This window comes from Poecilia latipinna, unplaced genomic scaffold, assembly GCF_001443285.1.
Source record: "Poecilia latipinna isolate Pla-1442-1.1 unplaced genomic scaffold, P_latipinna-1.0 Scaffold429, whole genome shotgun sequence".
NCBI lineage: Eukaryota > Metazoa > Chordata > Actinopteri > Cyprinodontiformes > Poeciliidae > Poecilia > Poecilia latipinna.
The window spans coordinates 44,703-61,312 of record NW_015113045.1 but is presented as its reverse complement, the minus strand read 5'-3'; the positions used below and the strand labels follow the sequence as shown (position 1 = coordinate 61,312).

Here is a 16,610-nt window from a genome sequence, read left to right as displayed (position 1 = left end):
ACTTGTCCGAACTTGCCTGGTTTTTAGGTGGACGTAATGAAGGAAGCCTACACTCAGGGTTACGATGCTGAGGGGGACATGGACAACGCTGGTGAGCGGATCAAACCCAGAGACGTTGGACACAACATTTACATCCTGGCCCATCAGGTTATTAAATAAGCAATGGCTGCCGTTTGTCTGTGACGTATCCATTGGCCTTTTTGTTTTGTTTGTTTCTGTCTGACCCTCTGCTGACCTCAGGGCTGTGCGCTCCAGCGCTTTATTAATGATTGAAGACTGCTCCACTGTGAATGAACTCTTCCGACACTAAAATTAGTTTTCATGATGTGACGCTGTGTTATGTCGATGTAAAAGGGCAGAGCAAGTCTAGCAGGTCCTTCGCTCTGCCCGTGTCCGTTTGAGTGCCAGAGGATTTAGTTTTATTAATGAAACAGCTGGTTGCCATTTACTTTAAATATTCATGCAACTTTTACTTCTTTTGTGGTCCATTTGATTTGCACTTGGATGTCAGAATTTCTGAGATGCAAGACAGAAAAATCAAACCGATGTCTAAGTTGGAAATCCCAGAGCCAGCAAGAGTTATTGAAGATGGAGAAACTGCCTTGTGCACGCCAGGCAAGATTTATTAGTAAAAGAAAATGTGGCACATAGAGTCCATCTTCATAAAATAAATCTTGTGGACACAAATCTCCTAAAACTTATTTTATTTTAAACACTGAGCGTTTTAAAATAAGATTAACTGATTGTTAACCTTAACATTTTTAACTGCTTTGTTATTGAAATACATTTATTTATGTGTTTAAGGGTAACACGCTTTCCATTTGCTATAAGATGTTACCACTGGACTGATCATTATTACGTAATATTTAAGTTTATATATTTGTTTTCTTATTACATTCTAAACAGCTTTGATGAAGGTAGAACCTGAAAATCAATGAAAATTTTATTTTCCACTTTTCCAGTCGAATTCTTAATTTTTATGGATGGTTATGTAAACAACTATTCAAACCTCAGCAGACAAATTATTTCCAAGGGTGGTGTGGGAAGTTATTAGCTTTTAATAAGCAATTAGCTTCTTCACATTGGGTGGGGTTGGTTTAAATAGCCTCTTTTTATTTTATTTTTTTAAAGGAGATTAGGAAACGAAGGGAAAGCTTTAAAAGCTTCTGAAATTAACTAAGATTGCGAAGCTGGTTTTTTTTTTATATATATATACATATTAAGTGATTGACTTCTAAAAACAAGGTAATACAACACACTTTTGTGTTAGTTTATTTCTTTTTTTAATGAATTTTAAAATAAGATTACATTTTTTTTTCAATAATTATGAGAAGGCAAAGTTTTCTAGTTGGTATGAATTTCTATAGCTGTTTTCTTTTTTCATATAAACCCTTTTTTTTTTAAAGGATAAGAATTTATACATTAGACATGTCTAATGTAGTTGGGTCTTTTATTTCGTTTAGTTGGCCAGACACAATAAGATCTTGCAGCAGAGTCTGAGGCCTAGTCTGGGGCTGGATAACGACAAGGACGAAGCTCTTCGCTACTACGCGAAGCACACGGCACAGATAGAGGCAAGCGTTGACTTTACTCCGCCAGATTTCTGATGATGTGGAATTTATTTATTTATTTATTTTTTTGAAAGCAAAATCGGTTTCGCTTTTCAGATCGTGCGCCACGATCGCAGCATGGAGCAGATTGTGTTTCCCGTCCCAAACATCTGCGAGTACCTCACCGAGGAATCCAAGAACCGCGTGTTCACCACCACCGAGAGAGACGACCAGGGCAGCAAGGTGAACGACTTCTTCCAGCAGTTCGACAACCTCTACAACGAGATGAGGTGGCAGAAGAAGATCCGCAGTAAGTGGCTCTAAGCAGTGACTGCGGCTCCAGAATCTCTTCATGGATAGTATCCATTATGTGTGAAGGAACAAGCTAAACTTTCTTTCCGTTCTCCTTTGCACAGGAAACAAGGCTCTGTTCTGGTTCTCCCGGCACTTCTCTCTTTGGGGTAGCATCTCTTTCTACCTGGCCTGTGTGCTCAACCTCACCGTCGGGGCTTTTTACCCGTTTGGAGATGATGGAGATGAGGGTAATTAAGCTGCCAGTCTGAAATTTATGTCCTCTAATCGCTGCCAGGAATGTCATTAAAGTTGTTCTTTTAATGATCCCTGTGAAGTTTTGTTTTTCCACGGTGGAATGATCATACAACAAATATCTGCACCGATTTAAAAAAAAAAAAAAAAAAAAAAAAAGAATAATTTGGTGCATCAGTTAGACTTTATTACAGACTTTCTGTAATCAAAAGGTCATTGTTAATACTCTACATATCTTTGCATATACATCATTCAGCACATGTAGTGAACACCCAGATAAGCAGCTGAATTTCTACTGATATTTCACCACTTTTTGGTAATCAGAAATGGTAGCATCTGTTTAAAATTTGTTGGTTTCTGGGCACAAAACTAATTTTTTAGGTATGTTGATTACATTTCCAGTAGAGTTAAAGTGGATTTCATCCCAAGTTTACAAAAAAGAATCTTAAAAACATGCATTATTCCTCCACACTATTAAATATACATATATTTTTTTACCTCTGTGTTCACACCTAATAAAACTTCTGCACATGAATAGGTAGTTGTGTACAGAACGTGCTCAGAGATCCTTTTACCATTTAATTGCACCTTCTGATGCAAGACAACTTGGACTTGCTGACTTTATTGGCTGAGGGCTTTGTGTTACAGCATCTCTGCTCAGCTCTATTCTGAAATGTAATTAGTACTAAAAGAAAACGGCAGAGTGGAAATCCAAAGGCAATTCTGCATGCGAGTCTGTGTGTGTGTGTACATATAGCTTTAGAAAAACCAAAGAAGGGTTAGACGAAGATGTGTGAGACGACTCCACACTTACACTTCATAACCAGCTGTTCCAGCACCACTTGTGAAAAACATTTAGTCCATCGACAACACCGCCACATTTACATCAAACTGGTTTTGTGCAGTTGATCGAACAAAGCTACTTCTTTAGCGTCACTGTTCTGCGTTACTCATCCCTGCTTTGTAGTTTCCTAGAGAACCCCGAGCTTCAGTGGTTTGTTTACCCTGTAATCTGTTGTTTTGAGCAGTAATTTCCCCCCGGACTGTTGTTTGACATGTCTAAGTGTTGCTTTCACCACAGTGCGCCGAGTTAAGCTCTAAACTCTGGTGAATAATTTATCAACAAGCCGCCACGTCTCGAAGCATTGTTGATCTTTTATGTTTTATTTATTTATATTTTGTCGTCCAGGCACCTTGTCCCCGTTCTGGAATATCTTCCTGTGGGTGGCATTGGGCGTCTCCACCGCCCTGCTTCCTGTCCTGCCCAAGCAGTGGGGCATCGTGTCCTTCCTCGTCTCCCTCATTCTACGTGCCATTTACACGATGGGCCTCACACCTGCTCTGTTTTTGCTGGGCTCTATAAACGTAAGTAAGGAAAATCTTTTTGTATTGAGGCAGTGAAGTATTATGTCTTCTATTAAGTCATATTTTCCTTTCCTTCTCAGCTTTTCAACAAGTTGGTGTTCCTTGTAAGTTTTGTGGGCAACAAGGGAACATTTGCTCGAGGCTACAAAGCAGTTGTGATGGACTTGCTCTTCATCTACCATTTGGGTTATGCTTTAATCTGTGTCTTGGGCCTCTTTGTGCACGAGTTCTTCTACAGCTTTTTGGTAAGGAATTTTTCTTTTTCTTTCATTTTTAAAATAACCGTTATCATTCTCACTGATGTGAAGTTTCCTTTAGCTGTTTGACCTGGTGTTTCGAGAGGAGACGCTGCTGAACGTGATCAAAAGTGTGACGAGAAATGGCCGCTCCATCATCTTGACGGCAATCCTCGCTCTCTTCCTGGTCTACTTTTTCTCCATCATCGGTTACATCTTCTTTAAGAATGACTTCCGGATGGAAGTGGACCACCTGCATGCAAGTAGGTACCTTTAGTCCTCAGGTTCATGTGTTAGGATTTGTTTCTCTACCTCATTTCATGTAAATTAGAAAGATGCATTTTCAGTCCTGACTTGTATCCCAGTACTTGATCTGCACCATCTCTGATTGTGGCTTTTTTCCCTAACTGGACGGGCTTGCTATAGTTTGTCTTACTAACTAATGAGACAAAGCTACAGAAGGCCACATGATGTAATAATAAAGATAAAAATGTTTTACTGATGTGGTTCCATAAGTGTATCCCAGTTAAGTTTTTTTTTCTGACATTTGCACAATTGGCATCTTTTAGCAAAGCTACAGTTTTCAAATTGCATAATATTATCCTTCTGATCCTTTTGCAAAGTGTTTTATTTTCTCTGTATTTATTTCTATAGAGTAGGGGTGCCAGACAGAATCCTTTTCATCAGTGCCTGTCTAAATTCAGCTGAATGAGTTAATATCTAATAAAACCAAATGAAAATATTTTGCCCACAATACTTAGATGTGTTTGTTTTTTTATGTTTTCTTTTTACACATAAACAACAACAAACTGGAATACATGGTAGGAGCTAAGTTATGCTATGGAGATATTATTCTTCACTTGAAAAAGTTTTTGTATCAAAATGGAAGAAATTATTACGCATCATCTAAAATTTCAGTCAACAGAAAAATTAAAGCTTTGGGAGGAAAAGCTAGAAATACTTTGAATTCATCTGAAATGGGCTGCATTAAAGAGAAGTCCTCCAAGTCGCATAGATTTAATAAACCTTTGGCAGGAACTGTCTGAAAACTACTGATAGGCTTCTACTAAACCTGACTCCAAAGGTGCTTCAACAAGGCATTAGTGTAAACATGTGCAGCTACAGCTTTTTTACTCCATTTATTTTCCACCCAACATATATTTTTTTTCTCTTAATAGGAAAGGAAGAAAACATTTGAGAAAAAAAAAAAAAAGTCATCGCATAATTTTTACGTCTCTAAAAAAACTGGCATTTTAACGGTACTTGTGAGCTTTTTAAGATTAACTTTAAATAAAATACACATGGAAACGAGTTTCATAATCGCATGCATGGCTTAACTTTCGCAATTCGCAACTTCTCAAGAGAAAGCTTCCTTTGCAAACATGTAAGCTACACCGAATATGTACAGTATGCTGTATAAAATATCCGGCGCCACATGTTTTGATAACACCAGGGATTGTGTGGGCGTGTTAATGAGCTGACGAACAGGAAGACATCCTGCTCGCACATGTGCACCTGTTGCATAACCTGGTGGCCGTGCCATCCTGTGTTTTGCTGAGCAGAGCAGACGCGGCAGAGCAGCGCTGGCTTATGTAACTCGCTGGGCTCACGCCTGTCTGTATGTTAGCTGAGGACTGAGTGGGGGAAGCAGCCGGAGCTCCAGAGAAGCTGAGGAGCGCTCCGTCCACCGTGGAGCTCTGACCCTTACAGCGGTCTCCTATCTTGCTGTCCAGCCGCCTCTTCCTCCTCTGTTTTATTGTGAGGGAAAGTAGAGAGAAGGTTTTACATCAGACACCCTGGCTGAGGCGTCTCTGTCGGTCTGCCTGACCCGATTTTCATCTCAGCCGTACACCTTTTCTGGATTCCTGATCAGGGCTCTGCGCGTTAAAGCGATTTTGTTCAGGGTTTTGTTTTTTGTTTTTTTGCAGCTCTTCGCCACCCACCTAACAGCTGCTGCCTCAGTTTACATAATGTCTGGCTAGATCTTTTCTTGCTGGTTTTAATGACTAGAACAAACTGCGTGTTGTCTTGATGAAACTTCTCTGGACTGTCTTAGTGGAACAGGAGAATCTAAAAACGGTTTCCTAATGGTTTTCAGAGAGGCCAGATATGTTGTGTGATGTCGAATCCGCGGATTCATCTACGAAGAACAGCTGCCCTGCTTCGCCTTCCAAATCACGTCCTGGTAAATAAAAACAATTTTTACTGTCAGGTCATTTTATTTATTTGATTTTTTTTTTTCACTTCACATATTGGGAAAGTCACAGTTGACTGGCTTGTGGGTTGACATTTCCAGCCACAGAAAGGTTACTCGCATAAACACACAGTGACTCTCAGACTCACACCAAGGTCTGCACACCAAGAAATTTGATGAGGCAGTGGGGGTGACTCACACTTCTTGGATCCGTGGATCACCTGTGCTGCAGGGGCACACACGTGATCTTATCCACATCCTTCTCCATCCAGTGCGTGGCTTCACCCGTATGCAACGTCTTTGCACATTTCACACCTCATAAAAATGGCAAAATAGATTTCTTCGTCGTCGTTTAGTAGCAGCCGACTGGAGGGGTTAGTTGTAAGGTTGTGGTGAATGAATAGTGGTCTGTTTTTTTTATAATGTAACATAATTAGAAGCTGGGTGTGTACAAATACAGTTTCTTTTGTTGATAATTAGCTGAATAAAATAAAGAGTGGTTACAAGGTCTCGCTAAATTAATTATACGTCTTTAAGTTTTTAACATTTTGGCCATTTGTGACCACAAAACTTGAGTGTTTATTACTAATACTTAACATAACAGAGGAGCAGTGTACTCAAAATGAGACGGAAAATGGTTTTCTAGATTACCTACCAGAAACTGATCGAAGCCATTTTTTTAAATATCTCTGGGTGTATTTTCAGAGTTGTTGGCCTGCTGGACGGGGCTTTTGGCAGAGCGATGCCCCCAGCATGTTTCACTATGAGGACAATGTATTCAGTGTTTGCCACACAAAAACATTTTGAAGGTAGACTGGTTCAACATCTCCACTTTGATCTCATGTGAGCGCCTTCTTCCACATGTTTGTTGTGTATTCTACATCCTGGTTCCCAAATTTCTGCATTGTAGCCCAAATAATAACAGTGGAGAAGACTTGTGACGCTGATCATTTATCAATAAGACAGGTATACAGATGGACAGCTAATGCTTATTTATAATTGTTTTCTCAACTGCTTTTCAGCATAAATATGCTTTACTTTTATAATCTTTGTCACTTGGGCTTAGATTTCTGAACAGCATCACAAAACCCTGGACTTGTTGAATTGCGACCACCAATGGGTTTCAGCTCCCAGCTTTGGGAAACGCCGCATAGCTGGTCACAAAATCATTATTTTCTTTCAGCTATTGACTTTTTTTCTCTCACCACTCTGACAAAGACCAGGTTCTCTGAGTGCACAAGTAATAAAGTCGACACGCCAACAAGTTCTTCCACTTGAACTGCGATTCTCTGCAGCTCCTCCAGAGTTACCGTTAGCAACATGGCTGCTTCTGTGGTTAATGACCAGCCTGTCGGTTTAGATGAAGGATGACATTTTCTGTGCTGTCCTCTAACAATATGTTAGACCTCTACACAATGTATTTCTACTGAGATTGAGTTGCACACATTTTAAGAATTTTTGTCAATTTAAATCCATTGCTTTTTCTTTCACTTCACAATAATGATCTAATTTGTGTGAGACTGTCGCATAAAATCCCCCAAAAATATAATGGGCTGGCTGTTTTATTAAAAAGAAATGTGGAAATCACAGAGGGCCAAATTATTTAAAGTTCTGCATCATATTTCTAAATTATATTCCAGAGTCTTATTGTTTTGTTTGTAATATGTTGCTGTTGTAGATGAAGATGATGAAGTGGAGCGCGTGTGTGACACGCTGCGCATGTGCATAATCACTGTGTTGAACCAAGGATTACGCAACGGGGGGGGTGTGGGCGATATTCTCAGGAGACCATCCAAAGAGGTCAGACCATCCTAAAATTATTTTTCTCCTCTTTGTGTCCATTTGTGCTGAAATAGTCCAAACATTTTTATTTGTTTTTGGTTTGATTGCTTCGGTAAACTGATGTGTTGTCTCCATTTTTTATATGTATATATATTTTTTTACCCCTAACCTTCCAGGAGCCTCTGTTTGCCGCTCGAGTCATTTATGACCTTCTCTTCTTCTTCATCGTCATCATTATTGTGCTTAATCTGATATTTGGCGTGATCATTGACACCTTTGCCGACTTGAGGAGTGAGAAGCAGAGGAAGGAGGAGATTCTCAAAACATCCTGTTTCATCTGTGGTAAGTGCTGCCAACTGGAGGCAAAGGCTGCGTTGTAGAAAATGGCATGTTTTAGAAGAACACTTGTTGATGAGTTATTGACGTCACACAGGATTGGAAAGAGACAAATTTGACAACAAGACGGTATCGTTTGAGGAGCACATCAAATCAGAACACAACATGTGGCACTACCTTTACTTCCTGGTTCTGGTGAGGGTGAAGGATCCAACAGAGTACACCGGCCCAGAGAGCTACGTGGCCCAGATGATTGCAGTGAGTCTGAGCACACGCTTTAAATACCGCCGGATGTTTTTAGTGCAATTTGATATACTGTGAAAGTTGCACCTTCGATATGTTGACACATAGATGGTACTTATTTAGATGTTGGACACTAGTTGTAGCTTTGCAAGGAAGTACAATGCAGTCTTTATCATTCCTGAGGAAAATAGCCTGATTTCCATTTTGCTGCTGAGCTTTACCAGCTTTAGAAGCACATGAGAATACAGATTTGAGTTCTACAGTCTGAAAGTTGCACCACTTTCCTGAGTCAGACCGTTTGGAGACACTGCTACAGAACCAACTGATGAGTGTTGGTGAAAACAAGTCTGAGCCCCCAGGCCAGTGCCAGCCATCCCAATTTATTCTCCTTCACTCCTACTGCTGGAGGGAGACGGATCTCAGTGCCCAGGTACTCTTCAACTGAGGCGAGCTCCTAACCTGCTGGGACACAGTGCAGTTAAATGGTAATTAAACCTGCTCCAGCACTATTATTATCAGTGTAATAAGTAACTGCATTGAGACACGGACAACAAGCTGAAGGATGTAGGGGCAGCAAGAAGGGCTTCTCCTAATGGAGTCAGATAAAGCCGAGCTGCATAATGGCACATTTTGTGATTAACATTCGTCTGTGATGGGCATAAGAATAGCGGAGTTATAAGGAACAATTTGCATTACAAACAGGTGACAGACATTGAATTAATATGCACCGGTGGGTCTTCCAACAGGTCTGTTCTCTGATGCCTGGCCAGGGTATTTCTGGGAGGTGAGGTAATGATGAGTCAGGAATTTAAATTAACGCCGTCTAACAGGCTGCAAAGCAGGAAAACACATGGGAGAGTAAAATATGGCACTAGTTTTTTTTTTTTTTCACCATTTACTGTTTGACTTCATAAAACATTATCTTTGCAATAAAAGTTTAACTAGGGCAGCACAACGTATTGCATACTTACTGTCGTCACACAAGCAATGTGTGGAATATTCCTATCCCAAAGAGTTGTGTGAAGTAACGGCAGATAAATAAATATGTAACTCTTGTAATATGATAATTTTATATTTAGCCAGTCGGAGTCTCATAGCGGCACATGCTCACACCAGACAAAACTAGATTTCCCAAAATGCTAAAGATCACACTGGTGGAGGCATAAATGAGAGAGAGAGGAAGGAAGAATATCCCCACCGATACTGAAGCCTTCTGGGAGTTTTAGTCCTCTTCAGGGAAATATACAACTCCTAAAAAAAGATCTATATTCTTGTACTTAATATGTTGCAAAAACAGACTAAACAGCCATTTGGTTTGGCCTGGAAATCAGTGTGGATTACTGCATGGAAACATTGCTCCTTCTACACATCTTTTAAAAAGAGTGATGCCGTTATGATACGTTACACTATGAGTGACTGATCACTTCTGAAAAAATGCATCCCAAACACAAAATGATGGGCAGGATTCAAGTTACTTTTTGTAATTTTTGCTCCAGTTCTGACCAGCATTGTTACTCTGATTTGTGTCAAAGGTTTGTGACGCTCGCCTCCTTCTATGCATCCTACCTCACTTTATTGCCTTAATGCTGTGAAATGTTATTATATGTGAACACCTAATGACAATAAAGAATTCTTGATTCTTAGAACGACCCACATCATTTCCCTCCCTCAAAACTCAATTCAGAGAAAACTAGTCAACGTTATTTTTGCAACAATATTTTTAACCTCAATTGTGTTGCTGTGCACTAAAGAGTTGGAATGAGACTCTGAAGTTCTTCTAAAGTCACACAAGTAAATATCAGCACATTCCTCTTGTTTCAGCCTTGCTCTACTTGTTGCTTGCACATTTGAGCATTTGTTTTAAAATCCTTATTTGTTTTTAAAGCCACATCCTACCTCTCTGAGCTGTTCCCATCTTAAACATCCTCCTTTCCCTCAGGTCAGCTGATCAGCCGCTCCTCAGTGCGTCAAAGGCGAAGCGTAGCATTTTCCCACCACTGCAAATTAGAGAGACCTCATCTTTCTCTCTAGTTCAGTGATTTCTTAAACCTTATTTACTTTGGGTTTTTGCTATATTTTGTTTTCTGCCATTTTTCTGTTTTTATTGTATGATTCATCTTGTCCCTGTTAATTCATCCTGGTAGCTTTTTAACATGTGTGCCACTTTAGTCCGATATGGTGTTCTTAAAGTGCTTTACTGCTAAAGCCGGATTGGAAACTGGAAAAAATAACTTTCCAGAGTGGAAACCTGATGACCTAAAACACACACAGAGAGGAGGAGCACATACTCCTGACTCAGGTTGATTGCATCTGCTTCGCAGCATAAAGTGATGCGGTGCCAAGCCGGAGAGTCGACTCATGTTACTCAAAGTGTCTGTTCTGTCGGTGTGTTTGGATTTGAATTGGTGAGTCAGTAAGAGTGTGCGGGTGTTTGTGTGTAAAATTATGACAGCGACTACAGGCCTAGCAGGTACTGCAGCAGCAGCAGCAGCAGTCACAACGCCGTTACATAACCCATCTCAAGTGGCCTGCTAATAGCTCAGCCCTGCAGAGCACGTGCTCTCCTGTCCTTCTCTCTTTCATCCTCCGTCTGTCTTTCTTTTTCTTACATACACGCAGACACATCGTCAGTTCATGGACTCCTCTTTTACCATGCGGCACACACTAGACTAGCTGTTGCAAAAGATTGAAGGTCTAATTTTTCTAAAGGTAATTTAAGGAAGCTAAAAATTGTCTGCTGCTATTACATTTTTATTTTATTTCTTTTAATATATAAAATGTACTTAGAATGGCTCTGCCCAGCCACAAAATCACTTTGTTGGCAGTGTAGTTTAACAAACTACTGTGTCACGAATAGCAACTGATTATTTTACGATTAGACACGATGTCTCACCGCAGGTGTAAGAGACATGAACAGAAAAGATGCAATACAGAAAACGTTTTGCTTAAAAATGTTAATGAAACCATAATGCAGAACATATAATTGTGAAATGTTGCCGTTTTTATTGGCAGATAGCATTGTTGGCATAGTTTACCTTGCCAACTGTTGCAATTTTTTAATTTTTTTTTTTAGATTATAAATAGTTCTACTTTGCATAAAAACTTCCAGCAAGTTGCAAATGTTTTATCCTTAATCCAGTTAACGTTTGTTAAGCAATTTTTTGCTATTCAAGTGTCATTGCAAGGAGATCTATCTTCAGTTATTACTTAAAAAAACAACAACAATATTTAACTCTGCTAATATTTTTACTAAACATATAAACCATCAAAAGCTATTGCTCAGCAGGTGCCACACAGACCGCCTGAGCCAATGAAGAATTAGATTATTTAGAAATATTTGGTTGGATCTATCAAAACCCTTCTAAATAAAAATGCTAAAAGTAAAACTCCCTGCAGAACTACATGGCTAACTCTTGTATGTACATATAGGAATTATTTGGAAAAAATTAACCTTTTCAGTGTATAAAACGGTATTGTCAGTGATTCTGTCAAAAGAAGCTCTATATATATAGCAGAAGTCTTTTGTCAAAGAGCATGAGAAGAATATTCCTGCTTTTCACATGATTTCTGACTAAATGATCAGATTTTTTTTAAGGATTTTCAAACTATTGTAAAAAGTAGATGTGACAGATATTAACTGTCAAAGGCTCTTGGATCAAGAACATTTATTTTAAAAAAAAGTTTATTTATACGAACCTGAAGCAAACCAGTTGTTGTATACAAATGGATCAGATCTGACCTGGAGGTGTTATTTGTGTTTTAAATGATTTCTTTTTTTTTACAGTTGAAAATAGAAAAACAAAGTAAACATCTGCGAGGTTGTGCCCAAGAGTGTGTTTAAAGTGACCTGCGAAAGCACAATAAAGCCGTACTGTACAGCACAAACTGAATGGATGTACAGTCCAACGTTGAGCAGCAAGACATTGGTTTAAAATGTCATGTTCTGCACGGTCCCAGTCCGACTGCATTTCCTGATTTAGGCAGTGACTCCTGAACCAGCGGGAGTGATTTCATGCAAAAAGACTATTCTTGGCGTTTAAAATTATAATCCCATCAGTAATGGGTCATTTAAATCAAGCATAAGATGGCCCTCGGCTCCAGGGATTTTTCTGAGTCCACAGAGCCATCGTTGTCCTTTGGAAATTGTAAAAAAAAAAAAAAAACTATTCTTGTTTTTAGTTCCCCTTGATGCCCAAGGCTCCAATTAGCCGAAAACATTTTAGGACAAGCTTTTTTAGACTCAATGGATTCATATTATGGAGCCAAAAGTATATAAAAAAAAAAACAGGCAAGGAGAAATTTAATTAGTGAAGAACCTGTTGTTCTTTAGAAATCTGGCAGAGATACTGTACATGTCTTTATTACAAATGAAAGCTGTAAAAGGAAAAATCCTTGAATCAGTGTGAATGGGTGAATGCAACTGGACTTGTAAAAAGCGTACTATTTACTAATCTTCTGTTTGGGCTTTTTTCTTTCAAAGCGCTTTTTTTTTTTTTGAAAGAATAATTTTATTTATTTTAAGCTAAAAGGCTATTATCCAAACCTGCCTTGCTCTGTGTGAAAATGTAATAACCCTGTTTGTTAAATCACTAATTAACTGTCATTAAGCTCAGCTTTGCAGAGCTGAGTTCAGTTTCGCCACCCACATCCAGCCCTAATTACTGTCTGACACGTAGAAACAAGAAGTCACTTGAATACAGCAGCATGGTGTGACAGTCTTTAAAGAGTTTCAAAACCCTTTCTTAAGGTCCTTTTACTCCATAGAACCACAGAGAGAGTCTTTACCCACAATAAATCAACAGAGGGGTACTTGTTGGTTTGGTGGCCAAAGTTACTCCAGGAGCACATCAGCAGCTCACTCAGGAGGCTGCAAACGAATCCAGGACAGCATCTAAATAACAACAAGCCCCATTTAGCTCAGCTAACGTCATTCCTCAGGATTCAATAAGGAGGAGGAAAAAAAGACAAAACCCTTTTCTGACCAAAAAGAAAAATTATAACAAAGATTTTTAAGTGACTGGACGACATGATTGTCGTGACGTCGCCTGAAACTGTCCAATCACGCTCAAAACCTTCCGATAGCGCTCCATTAAGATAGTTCTGCTGTGAACAGCGGGCGTTTGTTGCCCCAGTTAGCAGCAGCAGCAGCAGTTATTGGGTTAAGAGATTTATTTTTACATGAATAAAATCATTATTAGAAAACTAGTTTTGGTTTTTACTCAAGTTCCCTTGGCTAAAAACATTTTTTAAAAAAACATTTAAAAAAAGAGGATAATTGTGTCCAAATATCTCAGGGGAAACTATGTAATGTAGTACATTTCTTTAATAATTGTTCCAAATGCTCACTTCTATTGCTTGTGCATAATGTTTTTTTTTCTTAGATTATTTTTGTTCTGTTTGTAGAAATTTTGTTTAGCCCCTCTCAAAGCTTACTTTAGTCAATGACATATTTATGAGAAAAAAAGACCTTTTGCAGGGTTTTATGACTCAACAAGTAGCTTTTGGGTCAGTGTATCAAAAAGCTGCATCATCTAAGAAAAAAAGAGATGCAAGTAAAAAAACTAAATCGCATATTAAGTCATTTACATTCTGAAATGATTTTGTTTGTCCCCGTTTTTTCTTATTGTATCTTTCGTTTAATGTCATGCAATGTGGCGCACTGATTGTAACCTTTTTAAATGAACCGAACTTTCAGCTCCTTTAATACAGCAGAATAAGAATATAAGTTCTAGGAATCTTCTTTCTGCACTGATTGCTTCTAATGTTTCTAGGGCATTTTTCATGCTAATGACGAGAATCTAAAAGACATCTAACTTTCAATAAATATTTAAATAACTGCACTTTTAATAAGCTTCACATTTAAATCCTGCCACCATAGAATTTGCATGGTTTAATTAACTGTTTTCAGTTTTCTCAGCCTTGTCATTGATACTTCTTTCTATTTTGCAGTATTTATATAATTATTTCATTAAATGTTTATTCATATAGCTTTGTATATAAGTCAATAAAAATGAATGTTGTTTTTTTTCAATGGAGTTTAGCGCCAATTAAAACCTCCCACTCTTAACTAAAGATCTGCAGCCACTGCTGAACTTTTTTCATGTGCAATCCTGACGACTTCATCTGCTACCAAAAGTTTCTAGAAACCCGGTGCTCTATTTTTCATGAGAACTTCTTTCTCCATCTTTGCTTGAGTATATTTTTCCACCATGTGGTTGTGACATGATGTTTTTAATTTATTTTAAAGCAGAAATGTTTAAACTAAACTCTGGCTCTCCTCAGCCGTCCCAATGATCACGTTAAGTTGCTCAGATTCAGGCTTCCATCAAATTATTCACTGTTTTAGTCGTTGTTCTTAGGGCAGAACTATCATTGCATCTCCATCCTAAGTGAGATAAAGTTGTTAACAAGGAAAACAAATAGCCACCACATCTCCATCCACCCTCTACCTAAACTCCCCTCATGTCCTCCCTCAGCGGTTCACACCCTCATCCTTCCATCTCGGCCTGCAGTCTGTTCTTATATAAGAGGAGGTGGGAGCATACCTCACTCACTGCTCCCAGTGGACTCATTGTGGTGCCAGTCAAATCCGGCTACCGGCGCCTTGTAAACGATTTTTATCAGCCGAACCGACGGGAGAATATTGCATAACTGTCAGCTGATGGCATCTGTATCTGTGACACCTATCTCACTTTGCACAAGAGCACGCATGTCGTTAAACACATTCCTGCTCACAGTCCGCCAGGTCCGTTTCCAGCTCTGCACACACCCACACAAACACAGGCGCGTTACATAATTCTATAGGTGTATTTTACCCTCGGTCGTCCAGAAGCTTTGCTGCAGCCGGTTTGGTCTGCGCAGCACTTTTAACAGATCTAAAACATTCTGCATACGAGCGTCCAAACACACACACACACACACACACGGCATTTCTTTCTGTGCTCATTCACCTCGATCCTTATGCGAAACAGCAGTTCTTCTTATGGGGCCCATGCTGTGGGTCCTCTAAATGAACTATTTGTTAGAAAAATGGGCCCTACAAGGTGAGAAATGCTGAAACACACACACACACTCTCTCCTATAAGTTGCACCGTGCTTCATGTCCTGCTGTTGATGGACGACAGTGACTCATCCCCACATCCGCGGTGTGTTTGTGGTGTGGGTGAGAATTGAAATGCCAGTTACTCCTCATTTAGTGTGTTACTGCTGTGTGCAGTAACCTGGAGACGGCAGAGCTGCTTTAAATATTCCACGCGGAGCCTCTTCCATTCTGATGAGATGATTAATGTTAAACCCTCTAACCACCACTTCTCTATTTACTTTGCTCCTGCAGGACGGCTGTGACCCTGAGACGCTCCCTGTGTAAATGCAAATCGTTTGCATCAATGCTCTTATTGTCTGGGTTTTTGTTCACCTTCGTCACGCCGGCGTTTACTTTCTGCAGGAGAAGAACTTGGATTGGTTCCCTCGCATGAGAGCCATGTCTCTGGTGAGCAACGAGGGAGACAATGAGCAGAACGAGATCCGATCCCTGCAGGAGAAACTGGAGAACACCGTCTGTCTGGTGTCGCAGCTCTCGAGCCAGCTGTATGAGCTCAAAGAACAGGTAGAGTGTCACTTCAGATTGATTCTTAGAGCCGGACCAAGTCATAAGCAAAGAAAGACACTTGTTGCAACCCTCAGGCCAGCAGGGGCCCTCGAGTTGAGAGCCCTCGAGTTCTCAACCACATTCTACTTCAACTTATTGAAAAGCCTAAAAACTCAAATAATTTGGTTTAAAAAGTGAAACTCGTGTATGCTAAATGGTTTTTACACACAGAGTGTAATGTTACGCAACGTCATTATTATAAGCGACTTTTAGTCCTTCTCAAAGGGGCTACAAGTTTGCATTACACAATCATTGGTACAACTGCTGACTTGTATGCCTTAAAATATTGTTGCTGGAAAGGCGCTGCATCCAGACATTTTGATGTAAAGTTTAGCGGAAGGAAAAAGTGTAGAAAAGGACTGTGATACAAAGTTCATTAAAGAGATATTCATGGTATTGAGTGTAGAGATGGGCATTTATCGTATGGGCTTATCATCATTATTTTCTTTACTTGATTAGGATCTGGATTTATCCTGATAACAATAAAATCTAATTAATGATGGTATTCTCGATATGATTAATCATAAGGGTTCCAAGAGAGTATTAACAAATATCAATAAAAGGTGATATTTGCAGAGAAATAAAAAATAAAAAAAGTAACACTGCTTTCAAACTAATTTTTCAAAGTTGCACATTTAAAACTTTGAGACCTAACAAATCTACTACTTAATCATACAACGGAAAGTTTATTTCAAACTTAGTAAAATGTA

At 39.3% G+C, this 16,610-nt stretch overlaps 1 protein-coding gene across 3 annotated transcripts in view; it reads left to right on the top strand.

Moving 5' to 3' along the window:
- The window catches only part of itpr2 (inositol 1,4,5-trisphosphate receptor, type 2), a 62,008-nt gene that overhangs the window by 41,671 nt on the left and 3,727 nt on the right, over positions 1-16,610 (top strand). For all 3 annotated transcript variants that reach the window (XM_015038078.1, XM_015038077.1, XM_015038079.1), the window contains 12 exons: positions 28-147; positions 1,464-1,574; positions 1,668-1,860; positions 1,967-2,092; positions 3,286-3,461; positions 3,542-3,706; positions 3,780-3,960; positions 5,796-5,882; positions 7,570-7,691; positions 7,850-8,015; positions 8,107-8,267; positions 15,697-15,858. In XM_015038078.1, coding sequence (XP_014893564.1) covers positions 28-147; positions 1,464-1,574; positions 1,668-1,860; positions 1,967-2,092; positions 3,286-3,461; positions 3,542-3,706; positions 3,780-3,960; positions 5,796-5,882; positions 7,570-7,691; positions 7,850-8,015; positions 8,107-8,267; positions 15,697-15,858 — 1,770 coding nt within the window. The remainder of the gene's footprint in view (positions 1-27; positions 148-1,463; positions 1,575-1,667; positions 1,861-1,966; positions 2,093-3,285; positions 3,462-3,541; positions 3,707-3,779; positions 3,961-5,795; positions 5,883-7,569; positions 7,692-7,849; positions 8,016-8,106; positions 8,268-15,696; positions 15,859-16,610) is intronic.